Genomic DNA, 23,862 nt, shown 5'->3' on the forward strand with positions numbered 1-23,862 from the left:
ATAAGAATGTGAAAACGTTAGAAAACATCCACTTAAAAAGTTATCAGGATAGAGTTATAGATTGGGTGAATGGACTATGTTCAGTAAATCTGATATTGGACTTTTGATAAATTAACGAATAAGTGGTGCTTATTGATAGTGTTCAATTAAGATACATTAAGAAATTATTTAGGGGGTAGATGAGCAACAGCTTTGGCAGAGGTGTTAAAATGGATGTGGAAATGAGGGATATTTTGGTAAATAAAATTTATCATCTGAACAACTGGAGAGCAAATGTCATCAAGTACCTGGGTATCAACTTAAATAGCAGCACTTATATATACTTGTGGGACCAAATTACAGTTCAGTGGTAGATGATTATGATGTAGTTGGCTAATGTCTTATTTTTAGTTATGCTGTTTGAAGGACGGATTTCTCTGGTAATAATAATAGTAATTGTGGAAAATACATTGTCCATCACAGTATGTCTAGATGGTGGTAGAATTGCCTGAACTGTTTCCTTCTACATTCACCTCCCACCATCTTAACTTGGAAGATTCTTGAAGACTAGAGGAGATGATATAAAAAGAAAAAACAATAACTTGGAATATTTTAATTCCTTGCTATGAAATTTGCTTATTAAGATAAACCCTTTTCTTTGAATTTAGACTTGCATCTTGGTGATGATTTGGAAGATGAAAAAGTATCTAACATTGTGTTGGCAGAGATTGTGGGTGACATGATCTGGGAAGATATGTCTGAGTGTCTCATTAAAGATTGTTTGGTTTATTCCATTCCTACAAACAGCAGCAAGTTAGAACAGTATGAAGAGGTAAGAACAGAGATGCCAGGAAGGTTGAGGTTGACTGTTAGTTGCTATAGATATGTTTTCTTTAATAGTTTATTGCAAATTATGAGGATCTTTAAGTGAATTAAGTCACTAATTATGAGCAGAGAAAAATTTCTTAAGATATTTTTTCCTGTCCCTATTGGACATATATTTTTCTAGTAATAGGGTTATTAGTCAAATCCTTTAAAATTCTGATCATTTTGAATGTTTGAGAGTTGTGAAATACCTATTGATTTCTTCTTTTTATTTTCTAGAATGCCAAAATGCACATAACACATTTTAAAGATCTTTTCAACCTTGGAATTAATTAGAAATTTCTATTTAGAATGTTCATAAATGATTCAGTTCTGGGAAAAAAGCTCTAATATGACCAGGCCTATGAGATCAGATATTCTTTTCCTGTTCTGAGTCATTCCTTTCTGCAGCATTGTTATTTTGAAATGAAATTCTTTTTTATTTTATTATTTCATTTCTTTTAACCTGTCTCTGTCCTTTCTTTCTCTTAGGTGATACAATCCACTGAAGAATTTGAAAATGCTCTTAAGAGTATGAGATTTTTAAAAGGAGATACTACTGATTTGTTGAAATATGCCCGGAATATCAATTCTCATTTTGCTAACAAGAAATGCCAAGATGTGATTGTGGCAGCCCGAAACCTAATGACCTCAGAGATTCACAACACTGTAAAGGTGACCATGTTAGCGTTTTTTATGGTATATTTGGGAAACAGCTAATTGGGGAAAGAAGTCAGTTTACAACTCTTAAGTTTTTGCTTAGACTGGTATGATGTTTAGCACTTTATTTTAGTATACACACCTGACAGATATGCATAGGCCTTACACAGTTATGAAGTCCCATGATTGCAGCATTTTTGAATAAACAAGCTTTATCATCAGTCAGGTTTATGACTGTTCAAAAGAAATTTATGAGTTTTTTTTCATTTTTTATTTTTTATGCAAGGTACTAAAAAGTATCTTCAAAGAACCTTAGGAAATTTAACTTGCATTCAAGGTCACTTAGCTCCTTGACATCCTGCACATTTTTTCTAGTTTTAATTTTTTAATCAAATATCTGTTGAGTGCCTACTTATGTACAAGGTACTTTTAAAGCCAATTTTGATAAAACATAGCTTAGAAAAGAGAGGAGTTTCTTTTGGTTAGATTCATTTCTAGTTGGTTAGTTTCCATTTCTACTATCTATGTGACTGAGGTCTTTTACATGTCTATGGTTCTTCAGTCTTTATTACCCATTCCTTTTTTTGTTACTACACTCCCACTATGTCTTCTCTTAGCATAAAATACACAGCAAATTATTTTATTACCATGTGAGGGTATGAATTATAGAAAAAAACAGGATGATAGGTTGCAGGTATGAAGTTGTGTTAGCTTTCCATGGATTCACATAGATCAAGTTTTTTATGGTTGTTTTACCTAATCACAAAATGTAAAGTCTTTTCCTTCTGGACCTCAGGTACACCTTTCAGTCCCTGGTCAAAACTACTATCCTTGAAACCCCCTCTGAGTTCCTCTGAACTAGGCTGTCTTTTCTCAGGGGACAGAGTCCCTAGTTTTAATTCTCCAGAGTTGTTTCCATTGAAATAACCCTTTATCCTTTCTGTATAAGCTTCTTTAGTCTTCTTGTCTTTCTTGACTTTGTTCTAACATTCTTTCCCTTTTACATTTCTGTTTTCCCTGAAAAATATGTTTAGAACTTAGCTCCATGCTCATCAATTCATGGAGTTTCCATTCTCAGATCCCTTTATATCCCCTTATGCCTTTCTCAGACTTGACTTTTTCAGATGCATGTTTCCTAATCTAGTTTCTCAAAATTAATCATATTTCATTTACTCTAGCTCTGATTGTACTGGAGTTTCTCAATCTACATATTAGTTGAGGATGTGGTAGTGCAAATAAGAAATTTCTTAGTTGAAAATACCATACAGTTGAGGAATAGTTCATATAAATACTTTGGAAAATTAATGTGATTAGATCCTCCAAGAATCAAGTGAATACAAGATTCTACAAAATGACTAATAATTAATAAAACTTTAGGCAAACTATGACTTTAATGACCTAGCAAGATGATTCCTGAAGATTCTATCCTCATATATAGGGACAGAATATCCTTCATGTTAAAGCTGAAACAGTTTCATAGCTTAGCTTTCTTAAATCATTACAGATAAGAACCGTCTATTCTGTACTGCAAATGGGTTTGCTTTTTTTTTTTTTAAAGATGACAGCTTCTGCCCTATGATTGATAGTCATTAAGGCTCTACCATACTTATTCAGATCTGAAAACTACCCTGTAGAATCATGACTTTTCTGACAGAGAAGTAAGCTGTGTGGGACACTCCCACATTATGTTTCTTTCTGAATTGCTTTGTAGAAACTAAATATGTTATGTTTCAATCTTAGATCAGTCCAGAGTCTAAGATAGCTCTGCCAGACTTACCAGCCCCTGATGAGGGTAACAGACTCAAAATACAGAAAGTGCCCAAAAGCCTACCCAATGAAATGATGAATTTAGACCCTGAAAATAAACTGGGTGAGCATTCTTTCTCTTTGCCAACATGCCGGATCAGCGAATCTGTGGAGAAACTGATGGAACTGGCCTATCAGACTTTATTGGAGGCAACAGCTAGCAGTGACCAGTGGTAAGAATTCTGAATTTTTTGCAGTAGTCTTTGACTTGTTTGAAACTGATATCTAAGCCAGAAGTATATTAAAAAGAAAGTTAATTGGCATTTTGTACTTGTGGCCAAATTGAAGTCTCTCCCTTACTTAAGGTTGGTCTCCTGGGACCCCAGCCATTGACCACATGAACTTCTTTCTCCATTGACATTGCCTAGCATTTCTCTCTGAAGAGAAATTTTCACTTGTCCCTACCCAGGCCTGCCAGTATTTCTATTCACTCTTCTGCCTCCTTTCTCTGGGCTCCATCATCCTAGAGGATTTATGAGAGAAGAAAGATGGTAGTGAGTGACCTGGAAGCTAGTCATGACAAGGAAGTGACTCTACACTGTCCAAGGTGTCTACCCCTATATAGCCAGTTACCAGGCAATTGGATAGAGTACTAGACCAAGAGTCAGGAAGATCTGAGTTAAAATCTGACTTGATATACTTATTAGCCATGTGACTCTGGGCAAGTCACATTAATCTCTCCTTGCCTTAGTTTCCTCCATTGTAAAATGGGGATAATAATAGCACATAACTTCCAGGATTATTGTATTAAATAATAGAATTATTTGTAAAAATTCTTAGCACAGTTCCTGGCACATAGCTACTTAAGAAATGATTATTGAATTGGAAAAAATTAGTCCAGTTGCATTTATATCCTAACTTTGGGAACACAGGGGTGTTTTAATATGTAAACACAACTAGAGTTGTTTCTGACCCATTAGTTCACTTTTTAAACTGTATTTTAAAAGGAATAAATGTTGATTGATAAGGTTAAAAAGCAGGTGAGATCTATACCTTGTTGTCAAGGGCACTAGTTCCCATCATTCTCTATTCAAAACATCCTAAAACATGTTCCACATTTACCACCAAATTTCTTAGTTTATATTTACTTATCGTTTAAGCTAAAGAGTAGAAGTAGTGACTCAGTCCAAATTGCTAATTTAAATTAATAATAAGTTAAATTTAAAAAAGCTTGAATTCGTGTGTTCTTATTACTGTTGCTTTTTAAAAAAAAATTGTTACCTCCTCTTCCGTCCCCCCAGGTGGAGTAGGGCATTATTGCTGCTTTTTATACAAATGGTAAAAATCTATTTTTGATTACGGCTTGGCTTTATCAGTGTGTTGTTACTCATGGGCTTCTATTTCAAAATCTTTTGTGTGTTGGCATTCCCTATCCGTGTGCTTCTCTAGAATGCACACACCTACCAAAGTGTAGGCAACTACTTATTAATGAACCTTGTGCTTTGCTCCAGTTTGGTAGGAAGAGAGAGTGCAGCATCTGATCTGTCTATATATCAAAGCTTATTTGTTTACATTTCTTTAACATAACAGTGTCTGTGATATCCCTAGACCCTTTCTAGAATCCATATCTCATTTGTTGGGAAGGAGGGAGGTGTGGAACTTTGTTCTAATCTGGTAACATACAAAGCTGAACATTGCCCTTTTTATGAATTTTAATAATGGTTTGAAATTGAAGGAGAGAAGAGGATCCAGAGTCCATTTTGGAAATGTTAGTTTGTACTTTTGCATTGTGGGAAGAGGGGGAAAAATGAATGCTGAAAATCAGTCTGTTGATGAGAGAGCCAAACAAATGCCTTTATTGATGCTTTGCCCTTTACAGTTAGCATCAGTGTGAAAGTGACATTTGCTTGAGGCTTAGCCCATTTATTACTAAAGAGATACTCTGGTTGCCAGAGGACACAGAATGATGGAGAGAAAGGATGTTTTGGGTCTCTAATGCATCTGTTGAAATTGTTCGCCAACTAAGGTTAGTTAGTAAGATACGACTAGCAGTTTATATCCAACTAGGTTAGCTATGCTTCCCAACTGTATTGAGTCAAATATTCTTTGCAGTTGGAGTTTTCCCTGGGCTGATGACTGTTGCTTCAGATACATGTTATTCCTATTCTTCTTCTTATCAACATGTTGGATTCCATTTTCCTTGAAATGATTGCATTTGGAAAAATTGCCTTTCATTTAAATCAATCTTTTCTCTCTCTAGTGCTGTTCAGCTTTTCTACTCAGTGAGGAATATCTTTCATTTGTTCCATGATGTTGTGCCAACATATCACAAGTAAGTGCCAAACAGGAAATGTGTTATAAGCTTCATTTTGCACTGTATGTATACATCTGAAAAGTTTGCTGTGGACATGTTTTTGTAGGACATGTTTTCTCTTTTCTCCTTGACACAGATCATTTCAGGTATGTATTCTTACTGACAAGATTGTTGTTCTTAGGCTTTATTAAAAAAAAAATATACTGGGGGCAGCTGGGTAGCTCAGTGGATTGAGAGCCAGGCCTAGAGACGGGAGGTCCTAGGTTCAAATCTGACCTCAGACACTTCCTAGTTGTGTGACCCTGGGCAAGTCACTTGACCCCCATTGCCTAGCCCTTACCACTCTTCTGCCTTGGAGCCAATACACAGTATTGACTCCAAGATGGAAGGTAAGGGTTTTAAAAAAAATATATCATACTCCACAAACAGTTTGAAAACACACACTTAAAAGAAAAGTGAACAAACTTGGTATATGTCTGATAGCTTTAGGCATCATAAATGAGTTGTTCAGGCTCCTGTAGTAGATAATTTTACTAGGGGAATTATGGTAATGGGGAAATGTTAGAGAGGTAACACCAGGAAGCAAGCCATGGAAAGGACTGGATCTTGAACCCCTCCTTTACACTACTTCCTGTTTCAGCTGTCTTAGAAATGATGTTCTCACTGATGGTAAGTTGAAAATTTCCCCTAATAACCAAATCCCACAATCAAATCCTTCAACTAAAAGGTCTTTTATTCTTTTGGGTAGAGGAGCGGTAAGAAGAAGGGAGGGGTTAGAGGAAATTAGGTCTCCCTAAATTTTCCAAGTTATCCTGTTGATTGAAGAATTGATCTATTCATATTCAGGAAACAAAATTATCTTTCCCTAAGGGGAGATATTGACAGCAATGCTGACAGGTTTCTTCTGGGTTAAAACCCAAATGTCTTTTCAGCTCACAGTCTTATTATGGATAAGGCAATGGCTTAGAGAGTAGATTTTTTTTATGTAAGATCGGGGCAACCCTGCAATGTGAATAATCAGGGAATATATACCTGCATTTACCCAAACATTCTTTAAAGCATTATCCATTGATATATCTGGAGCAACTGGAGGAAAAACCAGAGCAAATACAAACATTAACATCATTGTATGACATACCAGACATACCACAAGGGTTTTTTGTAAAACATCAGAATGATGTTGGTAGAATAAAATCAGTTGCACCAGTAAAGGTAGAAGTCAGGGATGGTGTACCTCCTAAGATACCTCAATACAAACTGAGCAAAGAAGCTATAGAAGGCATAACACCAATTATTAACAGCTTGCAAGAACAAGGCATTTTAAGACCTACAGTGTCTGAATTTAATAGTTCAATTTTGGCTATTAAGAAAAACAAGCTAAATGCCAAAGGGACACAATGTTGGTGATTTGTGCAGGATCTTAGGGCAGTAAACGACTTTATAAAGAAGACATACACAGTGATACCTTCTCCAAATGATATTATCACACAGATTCCACCAGATGCCTAGTGGTACACTGTGATAGATCTGAGCAATGCATATTTCACCATACCATTGCACCCTGACTTCCAAAACATTTTTGCTTTCCAATGGGGACAAAATCAGCCCTGCTGGACGAGGCTTGTTCAGGGATGTTGTGAGTCAGCTTCTATATTCTGTTAGCTACTTCAGAGAGACCTAGCAAATATCACTTTCAAGCACAGCAAGTTGGTGCATTATGTGGATGATTTACTTTTAGCATCACCAGATCCAAAATCGGGCTTGGAAGATTCAAAACGGCTACTGATAGAGCTTTAGAAGAGAGGACACAAGGTCTCTGGGAAGAAGATTCAATGGTTACTCCCCACAGTAGAATATCTTGGATTTATCCTGGAAGAGGGCAACAGGAAAATTTCAAAGGATAAAAGGATAGCTGATACACAGAAGCTAGACATCTCTAGTACCAAGAAACAACTCAGGGCATTCCTAGGGGTTGCTGGTTTCTCAAGACAGTATATCATGAAATATGGGTATTCCCATATTTCAAAGTGTTTGACTGACTTGACAAAGAATGAGGTTAAAGAACCCTCACAACTAACTAAGGAACATCTACATGCTTTGTCAAAGTTGAAACAAACCATTCTAACAGCTCCAGCTTTAGGGATACCAAACTACAAAAAGGAGTTCCACTTACATGTACATGAAGCCAGAGGCATCACTTCAGGGGTTTTGGCACAATATTTTGGGTTGAATTTAAGACCTGTTGCATTTTACAGTTCTATCCTAGACCTGGTCGCACAAGGAATGGTACATTGCCTGAGAAGCATTGTTGTAATTGCTCTCATGGTAAAGAAAGCAAATGATATTGTCTTGGATTGCAAGCTACATGTGCATTCTGCACATCAAATTGAAAAACTATTATGATCACAGAATATTCATGCTTTTACAAATGCAAGGATATCTAAGTATGAAATCATTTTGCTGGGTAATATAACATAACCATTCATAGGTGTGCACCATTGAATCCAGCTACTCTGATTCCAGATTTGCCAATGGGTGGAGAACCACTGCATGATTGTAACCAAGTGGTAGAAATGATATATAAGCCTAGAGAAGATCTCAAAGACACACCTTTTAGTGATCCTGATATGGAGTTATACACTGATGGATCCTCATATATCTTTAAAGGTCACAGGGTTATAGGGGCAGCTATAGTAAATAATGACAAAATGCTTTGGCATGCATCATTACCAAGTCATGTTAGTGCCCAGAGAGCCAAGTTAAAAGCTTTGCTTGAAGCCCTGAAAATGGCAAAAGGCAAAAAAATGAATATATTCACTGATTCTGCTTACCTTTTCTCTGTGATACATGCCACAGATTTTATTTGGAAGAACAGAGGTTTTATAACAACAGCTGGAAAACCAATTGCATATAACGGACTTATTCACAGTCTCATAAAAGCTGCAGAATTGCCAAAAGAGTTAGCCGTGATCCATTGCAAGGCACATACTCATGGCAAGGACAGGATATCCCTTGGAAACCAAAGAGCAGATGTAACAGCAAAATATGCAGCGAGATTTGGTCCCTACCATGTGCTGAATCCTTTCTTGGTGGAAAAGCATGATGTTACCGAAGCTTACCATGGGGATGAGGTTCAATCATGGACAGCTAGGGCTAGATTAGTTAAAGGCGTCTGGGTAGCTCAAGGAGGAAAACCAATTCTCCCCAGAAAATTATACTAACATCTATGTAATGTGATTCATTCCAAAGCTCATTATGGAGTGCAATCCATTCTATATGTGGTACAAAGATTCTGGATGGCTCCAGGGATTGTGACATATGTAGGAAATTTAATCAAGGACATTTTAAGAACATAACATTAGAAGGCAGACTTCTAAGTTATATGCCTTTCCAATGTCTACAAGTAGACTACATAAACATGCCTAAAGACAAAGGATTCAAATATGCATTGTTTATTGTGGATATACTGACAAGATGGGTAGAGGCATATCCAGCTAAGAAAAATGACACAGCCACAGTAGTGAGATCTTTACTGAAAGACATAATTCCTAGGTATGGCATTCCTGATACCATAGATGCAGATAGAGGGACTTGTTTCACTTCTCAGATTTTGCAAGAAATATATAAGAACCTGGGTATTAAAAGCAGTCTCCATGATGTATATAGACCACAGAGTTCAGGCCAAGTTGAATGAGTGAATAAAGAATTAAAAACATTAATAGGAAAACTCTGTTCAGAAACCCATTTGAAATGGACAGATGTTATTCCTCTAGCATTGTTTCAACTAAGAACAAGACCCAGAAGTGACTTGCATGTATCCCATTCCAGATGTTATATGGTCAACCTTTATGGCATGGTAAGACTGCAAAACCATCATATTTATCTATGCTAAACGGAGAATGTATACTTCATCCATACCTAGTTGAAATACAAAATAGGTTAGAAGAATTAAGGAAACTAGGATTGTTAGTACAAAGAGTACCATTGGATTTCTCATTACATAAAATAAAACAGGGAGATAAAGCATATGTGAAAATTTTTAATAGAGAAACATCTATAGAACCAAGATGGATAGGTCCTCTAGAAGTGATTATGGTTACTCCTACATCTAAGTATCTGAGAATGATCCATGGTATCGTGCCTCATGTAAAACAATATTATTCCCTAATATTACCAGTGATATAGAAGAACAAGAAGTAACAGCATAAAGGAAATGCATAAGAAAAATCTGAAATATGGCCAATAGCCCCAACAATATCTTAACAATTGTCCCTATAAATGGAAATCATTACATGAGAGTAAGAGAAGGATAAAAATGAAAGCACTGCACATAACAACACGAGAACAACAATAACACGAATGAGAGACACGAGAGTACAAGTTACAACAAAAATAAGCACTGGAAAAGCAATGATGAAATAGCCCCGTATATGAAGATTATAGCTCCAATAAGAAAAGATCTCTACTTACAACAATGACGACACTAAAAATGTAAGAAGGTTACTTAACTAAGAAGACACATCTCTGCAAAACACAGTACATCATGTATAATTCTACCTATACCAACAAGAAAATAAGAACTATAGAGTAAAGGAAAATTCTATCTCCAAGAAAAATTCAAAAGTCAAAATAATCTCCTAATATAAACATATCAGAGAAGCCAAATCTACATGAAATAAAACACCTTGAAAAATTAAACATCAAGTGATATCAGACAATATCACATTTCAAAATCATAAAATATATCTTAAAAATCTACTCAGTACAACATACTACATACACCCACACATGAAGATTATCACATGGGAAAGCATATATCCATGCATGAAGAATCAAACCATTTAAAAACTGACAGGCACTCATGAAGAATTCAAACTTACTTCTATGCACAAGCAAACAAGGAAAATTCAATCTTACCCACAGACATATGAAGAGCTTACATGCCTGCATGTTCCTGTATATTAACACGAGACTTCAATTCAGTTGAGACGACAGACATGTGTAAGCTGCACAGATGAAAAAACCCAAGACATGTATGTTTACTACAATCAACACCAAAGACATGGAAAGACTTTGAAATCTAGAACTGATGGTGATGAGGTCACGTAAGAATTCATCATACATGTTAACTTCACACATAGGTACATGCACATATATAATCACACATAAGCACAATGTGGAAAGGCATCCCATGAATTGGGTAAGTATGTAACATCTCATAATTGGAGCATACAAAATTCATACTGATATAATTGTGAGTTTCTGTGAAAACATTCAAACAGAAAAAGGAAATTTTCTTATCTGCATGACTGATCAGAACTCACATACAAAATGTATCATAATTGTACTTATGTGAAATTTGTATAGATGCTTCTCAATTCTTCCATTTGGGCCTTGCCCACTTCATGGCCATTTCCTGGCTTCCATGCTGTGCTTCCTTTAATGGGAAGATACAGAAAGAAGAGACAAAACTTAGGTCTCAACTATTGCTTGGACATTTATAATTGAGAAGAATGGAGTTGAAATTCTTGGTTAGTCCTGCTGAAACTTTTGTTTCTGTTGTAGCAACAATGTGCTTTGGCCATGATGCTTTTTGATTTCTAAGGGTCTTGGATGAGCCTAACTCGTTTAGGAAGAGTGAGATGATTTCCTTATAGCTCTTTGTATTCCTACAGTGTTATTTTCTATGGAGATCAAAATATTTTTTATTTGTTCCTGAGAAAGTATTAACAACTACATGGAGAGAGGAAACATTATGTAAATATTCATTCACATTGTTATGAATCAGAATACACAACAGGGGTTCCAGAATGGGGTCAGGCTTTCAGGAACATTGGCAAGTTTATCTTGTCAATTAAGATTTACTCTGGGCCTCAGGTTCTTTATCTGTAAAATGTTGGCTTTGTACTAAGTGGCTTTTAAGAGCCTTTCCGGTTGTAAATCTTCATTTGGGAAATGTGCCAGCTGAATTAGACTGGGTAACCACTTTTCAGACTTGTTAGCTAGATTCATGGTTTTGGTACAAGGTAGATTAGATAACCTTCAAAATCCTGTTCCATCTCTTAAATTTTTCCAATTGTGTGTGTTTTTTTTAAATCCTTACAAAGTACTAATCCTACTAAGTCCAAGGTAGAAGAGCTGTAAGGTCTCGGGTAATTGAAGTTGATTGACTTGCCCAGGGTCACACAGCTAGGAAGTATTTGAGACAAGATTTGAACCCAGGACCTCTTGTTTCCAATCCTGGTGCTTTATATAATGAGCCACTTATCTGCCTCAAAATCTTGTAGTCCATTTGGGTGAAGCAGTTGAAGTGGTCAAAGGAAAGCACTTATTCATTTGAAGGTGTTCAGTAAATTCAAGTTAGGATGTCTGTGGAGAAGCAGGATGGTAGAGGGGAAAGAGCACTAGCCATGAAGTCAGAAGACTTCACTTCAGATACTTCTTTGCTTTTAAGCCCCAGAGAAAGCATTTAACTTTGTTGATTCTCAGTTTCCTTATTTGTAGAATAGATATTACTTGCCTGATCTAGCTAACAGATTTGTCGTAGGTAAGGCACTTTGTAAACCTGTTGGCTCTTGTATAAATGGGGACTATTACTACTGTCAACAGTGATTAATTGTGATTTTTTCAGATATCTTGTTTCTCTCATTCTGACCTTCATTTTATCTTGTCTAATTTTTTAGAGGGTACCACCATCCTTCCACTTAGCAGATTCACAACCATAGACTCATCCTTACCTCTTGTTTCTCCTTCAATTCCTATCTTTAATCATTTGCTAAATCTTGTTATTTCTACCCCACAGGGTCTCTCACAACCATCTCCTCCTGCAGTTATATGGCTGCCCCCATAATTCAGGTTCTTGTACCCTCTTGTTTGGAATATTGTGATTGTCTCCCCTTGTACCCCATATCTCATGTCTTTTCCTCTAGTGTGTCTTTCACATAGCTTTCAAAGTGACATTACTTAAGTGTAGGCCTGATTGTGTAACTTCTACACTAAAAAAGCTTCAGTGGCTCTTCTTTGCCTCTATAATAAAATACACATTTCTCTCTTTGATATTTAAATCCCTTCACAACCTGACTTCATGGTCTTTTCAGAATGCTCTGATAGTATTCTTCAAATTTTCCGTGTTCCACCTGTCTTGGACTAGATTTTGCTTAATGCCATTCCATCTCTTTTCCTCTGTGCAAGGGCTGCCTCCCTGCCCCAGATTTTGTCTCTCAGTAACCTTGCCTTGTAATCCTTAACTGACTTCAAGGCTCAATTCAAGTGCCATATCCTATACCAAGCTTCATGTCTTGTTCCCAGTTGTTAGTTCTCTCCCCTTCCTGAGTTATTTTGCATTTATACACACAAAGAGATATAGAGCTGGAAGGGACCTTAGAGATCATTGGGAATAATTGTTCCCTACCATTCTCCCAATTTACAGATGAAACTTAGGCCCTCTCTAAGTTAAGTGACTTGCCCAACATCATTTAGGTAGTAATTGCCAGTGGCAGGATTTGAATCCGATTTCCTGACTATATAGATAGTATCTCCTTTCATTCTTAGCCATGAGGGGCAGCTTCAGGTCTCAGCTTTAATTCTGGCCAAGTTGCTTCCCTCAGAAAGTATTTGTGGAGACTAGAGGAGCTGGTATAGGACCTCACACTGTGAGTACATGCTGTGTCTTTAGGTTGGTACCTAAAAAATGCTCACTGATGCCCAGTAAATAAATTTCACTTTGAAGGTCCCCTTGTGCCCCCCCCCTCCCCTTTATAGATTCACTATTTTAAGATCTTTCTTGGAAACTTGCCATATTTGGCCTCCCATTCTTTATAGTTGTCTCAGTATTTTTTAATGGTTGGTGTAAATAAATCATTCTTGTTTATCTGAGATTCACCCGTTAGAAAAATGTCAGAATAAATAAAAAAATACAAAAATAATTCTCATTGCGTCAGCCACTTAATCATTTGAATGAAAAGATAGGAAAACCTTTGGTTTAGCTAAAAATCATATCTCCGGATATTTGCCCAGATATTTGATCTTGAAAATATTGCTGTAGGCAGAAATATTCTGTGCTCTTCAAATGTATTGAATTTCCCTCTATCTTCTGGTTTCATGATATTTGGAATATTTCCTAGATTGTTGATTTCTGACTCTTAAGCCTTTTTGTACTTTAGACTTATAGTCAATTGAGAGTTAATTCATTGAGTGTCTGCTGTTGTGGGAAATACAATGGAAGTTTGATATTAATTTCTGCCCTCAAAAAGCCAACAATCTAGTTGAAGTGATGAGAAACAGTTATTGACCAATTAAATGTTAAGCCATGCTAAATTGACTATTATTGAAAAAAGTTCAAAGAAGAGAGAAGTCAACTTGCATCCACAATTACATTCATGCTATTAAATTGTAAAGGTCATCATATATGACTTTGCTGCATTCTTTTTATTTTAGTTAAATTTTACTTTTTTTCAGTGAATAAATATTTACCTTCTTTTCTCCCCACCTCTTCCTTCGCCATTGAAAAAGAAAAATTAAATCTTTATAGTAAATATGCAAAGTCAATCAATAAAGATTCCCATATTATCCGTGTCCAAAAAATATACCCAGTGTACATCCTGAAAATGGAGAGAGAGAGAGAGAGAGAGAGAGAGAGAGAGAGAGAGAGAGAGAGAGAGTGAGTTCTTCCCTACATCTTTTATTCTTCGTACCCCTACATCCTGCTCTGTACACATGCAAACATGGGATCTGAGGTAGGACAAACTTAGAGAGTGGTTTCTATCATCACACTTCCCACATTTTTAGACTAGTTCACAGCTCTACCAGTTCTACACTAAATACCTGTTTTTCTTTAGAGCAATGATGGTACACCTATGGTACAGGTGCTAAAGATAACACACAGAGCATGCTGTTTGGGCACCTGGCTATGTCCCCCCCTCTACCCCCACCCCCCACCCCCATTACTAGAAAAGCAGAGAGACTAGGGTGGAGCTGCTCCCCTCCCTCTCTCACATCCTCCACCATCTGCCTAGCAGCCCAATGGGAATGCACAGGGGGTCAGGTGGGCAACTTGCAGGCTGCAGAGCTGGATGAGAGCAGAGTGTTTGGGTCCCCTCCTCCCCCCCCCCCCCCATTTATTGAGGACATTCCTCACTTCCCCTGCCCTTCTACCCAGCAGCCCAATGGGAGTGCTTCCTCCCTCCCCTTCCTGGGGTAAGGAGTGGGACAGGGCATGCCTGGCACTGGGTCTGGTGGGTAGAGTGGGAGCGAGTACAGCACTTCATCTTGAAAAGGCTTGCCATTACTGCCCTAGACCTTCCAGTATTTGTCATTTTCCTTTTTTATCACCTTTGCCAATCTGATGGGTGTGTGAAACGGAACCTTAGAGTTGTTTTTAATTTATGTTTCTCTAATTGTTAGTGATTTAGAGGGTTTAAACTGCTTTTCATGTCTTTTGACCATTTGTCAATTCAAAACTCATCATACAATTTGTGCAGTGGTCAAGGAATTTGCTTTCTTTTATCATTTAACCTTATTAGGCTAATAGTTGGTTTCTTTCTTCTCTCTTACTTTTGCTCAGGGAGAACCTTCAAAAACTTCCCCAACTGGCTGCCATTCACCACAACAACTGCATGTACATTGCTCATCATTTGTTGACTCTTGGGCACCAGTTCAAGTTACGCCTTGCCCCTGTTCTTTGTGATGGCACCACTACTTTTGTGGATCTTGTACCAGGCTTCAGGAGACTAGGTAATTTAAGTCTTTAATATCAGAAGGCATGATTGATGTAAATCATACCTCAGCCCACCGTCTTTGTAAATTATGAATGAGAGGGTTGGAAATGGGTTGGTGGTCCTAAGATAGTGTTTGGTGATTTAATTTGCAAGTGTGAGTGGTTATTTAATTGTACAAAGTGATGGGAACCTTTGTACCAGTATACTTTTCATGACATGATTTCATAGTACATTAGAGTTCCAAACTTCATTGCAGGTGTGCAGTGAATATATCAGACCAGAGTTATAGCAGCAGAATGACATGTAATGAGATTTATATTGTGACAATTCCGTTAGCATTGTTGGTAATGGCACTATAATGTCAGAGCTTGTTCTACTGCAAAACCCAGAAGAGCTTTCCCTCCAACCCCTTAAGCTGTTTTTGAGATTATTAAGAATCAAAAGAAATGAAATGTGGTATAAACTAATATATTTGCTATAATGATAGCCTGACAAAAGCAGAAAATCTATACAGATCACTTAGTCTTTCAATTCCTGACTTTTCCCTTAGGTGGTGTAGAGTTATCAGAATAATGTGTAGCCTTCCCTGATGTAGAAGGGGGACTTGAGTAGTGATTTTTCTTTGCTGATTCTGTCTCTGGGCAAACTACTGCTGATGGATTATTTATTGTACTGGGAGAAAGTGGCTAATGTATTAGAAGTTAATATTTTGGTGAACATCTTGGTAGATTTATAATACTGTCTAGCATTTGTCTCCAGATAGACAGGATAGGTCCTTAGCACTTCTCTTCCCTTCCTACTTTGTTTTGAAACATGCAATTAAGCAGCATCCGGGGTCCTCCTTTGTGTCTTCTTTCTTGTCACAGGGACGGAATGTTTTTTGGCCCAGATGAGAGCACAGAAGGGAGAGCTTCTGGAACGACTGTCAAGTGCTAGGAACTTTTCAAACATGGATGATGAAGATAATTATTCTGCAGCAAGCAGAGCAGTTCGGCAGGTAGGAGACTTCATAGCTAGTTACTTTCTTGCCCTCCTAGGGCCTTTTTTGTTTAACAAAAGATGTGAAAACCAGATTATTTGGTGAATCTTCATGCATTTTGTAATCACATTTAAGGCTTCTCCCTTTATCTTGTTGTCCCATAAGGCCAATGAGATAGAGTAATTTATTTTTATCCAGGAGGGTGACTAATATGTGCAAGTCAGTAACTGAATATTTGAAGGTTGTATCATGGTTTAAAGAATCTAGAATCATTAGCTTCTAGTTGTGATCCATCCTCTTCCCCTCTCCCAGAGATTTAAGATTTTTTATAATAGTTTTCTCATCTGTAACATGGGGCTCCTTTTTAGGCAGCAGAAGTACATGGAGTTTAAATATTTAACATTTTTTAACATGTTTTTAAAAAACAATTTAATTAAATTAGAATATTTTTTCATGGTTACATGATTCATATTCTTCCCCCCCCCTTCTCCCCCAGGCAATGAGCAATTCCACTGGGTTTTACATGTATCATCTTGCAAAATCTATTTGCATATTATTAATATTTATAATAGGGCGATCATTTAAAGTCAATATCCCCAATCATATACCCATTGAACCATGTGTCATGTTTTTCTTCTGCGTTTCTACTCCTGCATTTCTTTCTCTGGATGTGGATAGGGTTCTTTCTCATAAATCCCTCAGAATAGTCTTGGATCATTGCATTGCTGCTAGTAGAGAAGTCTATTACGTTTGATTGTGCCACATTATATCTGTCTCTGTGTATAATGTTCTCCTGGTTCTGCTCCTTTCACTCTGCATCATTTCCTGGAGGTCATTCCAGTTCACATGGAATTCCTCCAGTTCATTGTTCCTTTGAGCATAATAGTAATCCATCACCATCAGATACTACAGTTTGTTCAGCCATTCTTCAATCAATGGACACCCCCTCATTTTCCAGTTTTTTGCCACTACAAAGAGGGAAGCTATAAATATTCTTGTACACATATTTTTCTCTATTATCTCTTTGGGGCATAAAAACCCAACAGTGGTATGGCTGGATCAAAGGGCAGGCAGTCTTTTAAAGCCCTTTGGGCATAGTTCCAAATTGCTTTCCAGAATGGTTGAATCAATTCACAACTCCACCAGCAATGCATTAGTGTTCCAATTTTGTCACAACTCTTTCAACATTTATTACTTCCCTTTGCTGTAATATTGGCCAATCTGCTAGGTATGAGGTGGTACCTCAGAGTTGTTTTGATTTGCATTTCTCTAATTATGAGAGATTTAGAACACATTTTCATGTGCTTATTGATAGTTTTGATTTATTTATCTGAAAACTGTCTATTCATGTCCCTTGCCCATTCATCAATTGGGGAATGGCTTGATTTTTTTTTGTACAATTGATTTAGCTCCTTATAAATTTGAGAAATTAGACTTTTATCAGAGGTTTTTGTCATAAAGATTTTTTCCCAATTTGTTGCTTGCCTTCTAATTTTGATTGCATTAGTTTGAAACATGTGCTCTTGATTACTTCTTTCTCTAGCTATATGAAGGTGAGGCCTTTCAAAATATTTTTAATTTCAATCTGAAAAAAATATGAATATCAAAAAAATAAATGTGTCCTACACCAGGTACTACATCAGTTGAAAAGACTTGGAGTTGTATGGCAAGATGTACTTCCAGTAAATATATACTGCAAGGCTATGGGGACTTTACTTAACACAGCCATTGCTGAGATCATTGGCAGAATCACTGCCCTAGAGGTAAGTGCCATGTTCCAGCTCACCAGGCGTCCAGATGACGTAAGCTCTCCTTCCACACTGTCATTTTGCCAAGGATATGTGACTCTATGAGCAATATATATATGTTCCATCACTTAGCCAGTAAAAATTACTACATGTCTTACATCTGCCCACATAGGTGATTTTTTTCCTTTGTTTTAGTTTTCTATTTGACCCTCACCCCCCAAAGGATGCCTATTCCATACTGTGTAGCAGTTTGAATTGTATGGATATCTCTACAGGAAAATTGCTTTGACCCTGCCAGCTGATGCTACTGAAACATAAATTGCCTAAACTCTTATTTGTAGTAATGTTCCCTGCTTTGCAGCAAGCTGCGCCACATTCTACTGAAGAAATAGGCTTTTTCAGGCAGGCAAAATAAATTGTTGACAATCTGTTGAAATGTATTTACATGTCATTCTAACTTAGGAATAGTGTCAGGAAGCTGATGAAATCTACTGTCTGACATGGTGTGCTAAAATTGGTTGGAATGAGGTATTGTTTCAGCTACCATACTTGGGTAGTACAAAGCAAAGATTCATCAAAGCTTTTTCCTCTACCTTGAACATGACCCACTTCTTTCCTTTTTCTTTACATTCCCTTTTTGTTTTATGCCAGGACATCTCTACCCAAGATGGCGACAGATTATACTCTTTGTGTAGAACAATAGTAGAAGAAGGACCCCAGGTGTTTACACCATTACCTGAAGAAAATGAAAATAAGAAGTTTCAAGAAGAGGTTCCCGTCTATGTGCCAAAATGGATGCCATTCAAAGAGTTGATGCTGCTGCTGCAGGCAAGTCTACAAGAAATTGGAGATCGGTATGTATAACTCTTCTTTGAAGGAATGTGCTTTATATTAATTCCATTAGGCATAGTGATTTACTTTGCTCCTTGACTTTATAAAGACTTGAAAGCTTTTCCTTTTAGATAATACTAGTTGAGTTCTTTCCTTTGGTAACTAATGTCCTCTATTTCTTTGTTGCAATCACTTTCTTACATTTGGTGACTTGCATCCTCGCTTTAATATTCTTTTGGTTTACTAAATATATGAGAATCTGACCTGTGAAGGTAATGGAATTTTTAATTCAGCCTCCTGAAACTTGAATGGAAATGACTATTCCTTTGAATCAATTACAAGTTCTCATCATAAGTACAATTTATGTATGTAGTTTGCAACCTGCCTCCCAGAAATTCCATGAAAGTTTTTCTGCATGAGGTTCAGTAGCTTTCAAGATATAAGCACTATATAGATAACCTTCTAGAAGAAGATTCACAGTTTATTTAATTCTGAGAAAGGGAGTAGCAAAAGACAACTTTCTCCGCTGTTTCCTTTTCGTCACCATCATTTAGTCTTGGTATGTCCACTATAGTGTATGTTGTTATACAGGAGCCCTGTACAGCCACAAATTATTTTGCTGTCCTGTTTGCAATTTCTATAGGTATGTGTGTTACCTACCTCTGTTGCTAGATATCATATTGATTGTCTAAAGAGGTTATATCTCTGGTGTAATGGGATATAGCTTGTGATTTGAGTTGATTTTAGAGTCTTGTCCTTGTAACTAAGATTTAAATTAATATGCAATAACTCCAAGTATTATGCTTTATAAAGTTTATTAATAATCACTTGAAGTAGAAAGGAAATAAACTAAAAAAGATAGAGGTTCAAAACTAATTATCTAACAAAAAGTAAACCCACGTGAGTGAAGTGTCCAGCCTGCTTCTGCCTCTGAGATCAAGGGAAAAGAGTGAGAGAGGTGGGGCTACACAAAATTTACATCCTCCCTATGCCAGTAGATAAGGTGAGAAGGAAAGTGGGATTCTGGGAATTGAAGTTCTGGGGAGTAGATTCTAATTACACATATCTGAACTGATTTCCTTAGATTTTCTGTAATAGAAAAATATAAATGAAATTCCTGCTTATTGTGTTAAAGAATTTTTGATTAAACACTTTACTTGGCAAAAAGTTTTGACCTTTAAATATCATTTGTTATTTACCAGCCCTTTCTGGAAGTAAAAGATGACTTGGGTGGACATGAACTCCTTCCTATGTAGACTTTTAGGGGTGTAAAATCCTCTGATAGCATCTGAAAAGACAGTATTCTCCTCTAGACCAAAAAAAACCAAAAACCCAAAAACTCTTAAACATTTTAGAAATTGTCATTGTTATGTTTTGATCGGAAGAGTTGAAACGGTTTTCCCTCCTCTTGATAGCTTTTTTCTTTCCTCTTGCTGTCTTCATTTTGTCCATGCAAAAATTTTTTCCCATATAATTAAAATTGTCTGTTTTGCCTTTGCTGTCTCCTCTGGCCTTTGTTTAGTTATGTATTCTTCCTGTACTTATGAAGGATTTATCTCTTCCCCTCTTAATTTTTTTCTGATGTGACCTTTTACATATAGGTTGAGTATCCAATTTGTAGTATGCAGTGTACACTGTTGATCTAAATCTGTTTTCTGTCATACTGTTTTACATAGCTATTCTTGTCAAATAGTCCTTCTGTTGGTGTTCTGTATTCTTGAGCTTATTAAATATAAATACTTAACTATTGTGTTCATTTGCTTCAAGGTTTTACCTATTTCTAGTTTGTTTTTTAAAAACAGTAGATTCCTAGGCATGAGAATTGAGTCATCATAAACAAGTTCAGATACACTGAGTGATTTCAGAGTAAGAATTACATGATTTGTTGACCCTTTCCCCCTTTTTTCTAGTAATATCCTTACTTGCTTTAGCCCTCCTTGTTTTTGACACTTCTTAGAAATGGTTAGGTTGATCAATAGATGCCCCTGTTCTAGTTAAAATATGCCTGGAATGAAACAAAGAAAAAATTTTCAATTCTCCTTATCTTTTTTATCCAGTATGAAATCATCTATTTCTCTTTTGCTTTCCAGGTGGGCTGATGGGAAGGGGCCCTTGGCAACTGCCTTCTCCTCTGGTGAGGTGAAGGCATTAATCCGGGCCTTGTTCCAGAACACAGAAAGAAGAGCTACTGCCCTTTCTAAGATTAAATAGCCCTGTCTTGCTGTGTAAGTCATGTCATCATTGTAAGGAATCTTCCAGCATAATTTCTTATGCCATTTTCTGGAAATTTCTATTGATTTTGATGAAGCTTCCTGCCAGAATATCAAGGAATTTGACTTTATATAAAGACTGCCCTATGTCCCTGACCTGAAAATGTGCCACATCAGCAGGACGAGATGGAGTGGATCAGGGCACCTCAGGGGCCTTCTCATTACCTACAGGAAAATATCATTTCCTTCTATTTCCAGTGCCTTCTGGGAGCTTTGTTCCAGGAGGAAGTGGCCCCTGATTCCAGATCAAGAAATTGGGGACACTAACTTTAGTGGGGGACCTGGCAGCCACTTCCCTGTGGGAAGGATAGTTTTTGGAGGGAGTTCACAGCATCTTAGTTGACCTACCAGTTACTACTAAGTGGACTTCCTGTATATCATCTTTCTAATAAATGATACTTTTAAGAATCATGGAAGTAGTGTATTTTGATGGCAGAAAGCCTTTGAGGAGAAGGACCAAGAGACTTCCTGAGCCACTATGTAACAGGAAATCCTTTATTAAAATAGAGGAGCCACACAGGGATATTTGGTGATCTGTCATTTTTTTTTCACTTATGCTAATTTGGGATTCTATTATCCTTTAAGCTGTCCAACATTGGATGTTGAGAACTATACATTTCTTTAATTTGTTTTTTCCCTCCTTAAGAATCCTTAGCTGTGGCATTTTTAGAAATCTCTCATCCCATTCTAGGAATTTTGAGTTGAATTCTGAATGTTTACATGATGGGAGCCTAAGTAAGCTGGATTTTAGGACTCGATCCTTGTTCCTATGAACCTTATTTGTATTCATCTTTCTCTGTGTTATACTTTAGAAGTGCCTTTGGCATCCATCCAAAAGGCAGTGCGATTGTTCAGGGAACTCAGAACCTATGGGGAGCAGTTGAAGGAATTAGGGCACATTTATACTGTCAAAGAGGCCTTAGTGAGAACACAGTAACTGTCTTCAGATATTTGAAGAGTTTCCATGTGAAGGAAAGATTAAACACAGTGTGACTCCACAGGGACAATTGTGACAGTAGTTAAAACTTTCTGGACATGAATGACCTGCCTTATGGGATAATGAGTTCCCTGTCATTGGTGGTGTTCAAGTAGAGACTGGACAATCACTTCTGGGGATGTTGTAGAGGAGATTCCTTCATTGGGTGGGAGGTTGCTCTAGGTGACTTTTAAGGTACTTTCCAACTCTGAAATTCTGTGTTGTGTCATCAGTGTGAAAGTTGAACTTTTACGGTCTAGTAATTAAAAAAAAATTTTTTTTTTAAACCTTTACCTTCCGTCTTGGAGTCATTACTGTGTATCCCTAGGACCTCCCTTCTCTAGGCCTGAGTCTCAATCCACTCATCTATCCAGATGCTCCCAGTCTAGTAATTTTTGTTTATTAATGACCAGGAATATGTTATAAAGAGATATTTACAGACCTCTTTAGGATTGTAATTTTGTCCATTCTCTTTTTCAAGGTGGTACTAGAAGTAAAATTGGCTTTTACTTCTCATCTTGACTGAGATACACAGATAATTAAAGATTTTTTTTTCTTCCCTCACCCTTCCATTTAGTGTTTACTTATCCCAGTGTCTAGCACATACTAGGTGCTTAATAAATGCTGGGTTGATTTGATTTCTACTATTTTGTGTTATGTAGAGAGATTTTTCTTACTGTAATTCTTTCTCCCATCGCTCAACAACCATTCTCTCAGTTCTTAGTACAGACTACTCCTTTCTCTTCCTTCAGTCCTGTCCTCCTAGGTGGGGCAGTTCTTTCTCTTAGTAAACCCTTTCATGTACACAGCTGGCTCAGCCCCTTTCTCAACCAGTGATTCTGACTTTCTTTGCTTTCTTTTCTTACTCAGCAGTCAGAGAGTATCAGAAATAAGAGAGGATCTGGTTTCTCATAGGATAGTAGCCAGCTGTAATTAACTAGGAATACTTGTCAGGACCACATTTTGAGATCCTATTTTGAGATCATTGTAATTCAAAGAAAAAAATTCTCTGAACTAACTTAGTACCTCACAAGCTATCTAGCCATCTTCTTAAAGAGAAAGAAAAGATCAGTTTCACATTTTGGGAAAAAATGTTTTCACTTTTGAAAGAAAATGTAGTCAGGAAACATTATTATCTTAAGGAATTGAAAGAATGGGCTACAAAAGGCAGAACTTAAAGCAATGCCTCTCAGGCCTGTTGTAGCACACTGTGGATTTATTTTGGTTAGAAGTTATATCTGCTATATGACAGGTACAGTGCTTTGGAGGAGGAATCCCTCATGGCTGAAAAGCACACTCCACCTCTGTTAACATAGGAACTGACAAGATAGTGTTTCTTGTTCTCAGTAGGACTTGGCACCATCATTCTGTTATTCCCCAGTGAATCTTTTTGTGTCTTATGGTGTATAGGCTAGGCAAGACTTACCTTCTTGTCTATATCCCCTTTTTTTCCATGGCTAAAACAGGTGATTTGACAGCAGGTGAGATACATAGAAGTTTTATTCTACCACCAGTCAGAAGAGTGACCTACCCTGAATGAATGATTAGGAACTTTGTTGGGGGAAAGGTTTGGAACCAAATCTGTTAACAGGATTACTAAAGGGAAGAAGACTTTTAAAAGAGGTTTGAGTTATGTAGTGCCTTGGGAAGAAATCAGACCCTCTTATAGAGATTGAACATGAGTTTGAGAAAGGGTGTGCAAGGAAGGGTTCCTACAAGGAAAAGAGGAGAGACTGAAAAGGATTATAGTAAAATGACTATGGAATTGAGAGTCAGGAG

The 23,862-nt window shown here is 37.0% G+C and overlaps 1 protein-coding gene across 1 annotated transcript in view; it reads left to right on the top strand.

The window, feature by feature from the left end:
• Positions 1 to 22,374, top strand: part of ZW10 (zw10 kinetochore protein) — a 67,854-nt gene extending 45,480 nt beyond the window's left edge. The window contains exons 8-16 of the mRNA XM_007494779.3: positions 648 to 811; positions 1,336 to 1,518; positions 3,244 to 3,482; positions 5,510 to 5,581; positions 15,126 to 15,295; positions 16,146 to 16,276; positions 17,890 to 18,021; positions 18,658 to 18,860; positions 20,928 to 22,374. Coding sequence (XP_007494841.2) covers positions 648 to 811; positions 1,336 to 1,518; positions 3,244 to 3,482; positions 5,510 to 5,581; positions 15,126 to 15,295; positions 16,146 to 16,276; positions 17,890 to 18,021; positions 18,658 to 18,860; positions 20,928 to 21,048 — 1,415 coding nt within the window. The 3' untranslated portion in view covers positions 21,049 to 22,374. The remainder of the gene's footprint in view (positions 1 to 647; positions 812 to 1,335; positions 1,519 to 3,243; positions 3,483 to 5,509; positions 5,582 to 15,125; positions 15,296 to 16,145; positions 16,277 to 17,889; positions 18,022 to 18,657; positions 18,861 to 20,927) is intronic.
• Positions 22,375 to 23,862: the final 1,488 nt, after the last annotated feature.

This window comes from Monodelphis domestica, chromosome 4, assembly GCF_027887165.1.
Source record: "Monodelphis domestica isolate mMonDom1 chromosome 4, mMonDom1.pri, whole genome shotgun sequence".
In the NCBI taxonomy this organism is placed as follows: domain Eukaryota; kingdom Metazoa; phylum Chordata; class Mammalia; order Didelphimorphia; family Didelphidae; genus Monodelphis; species Monodelphis domestica.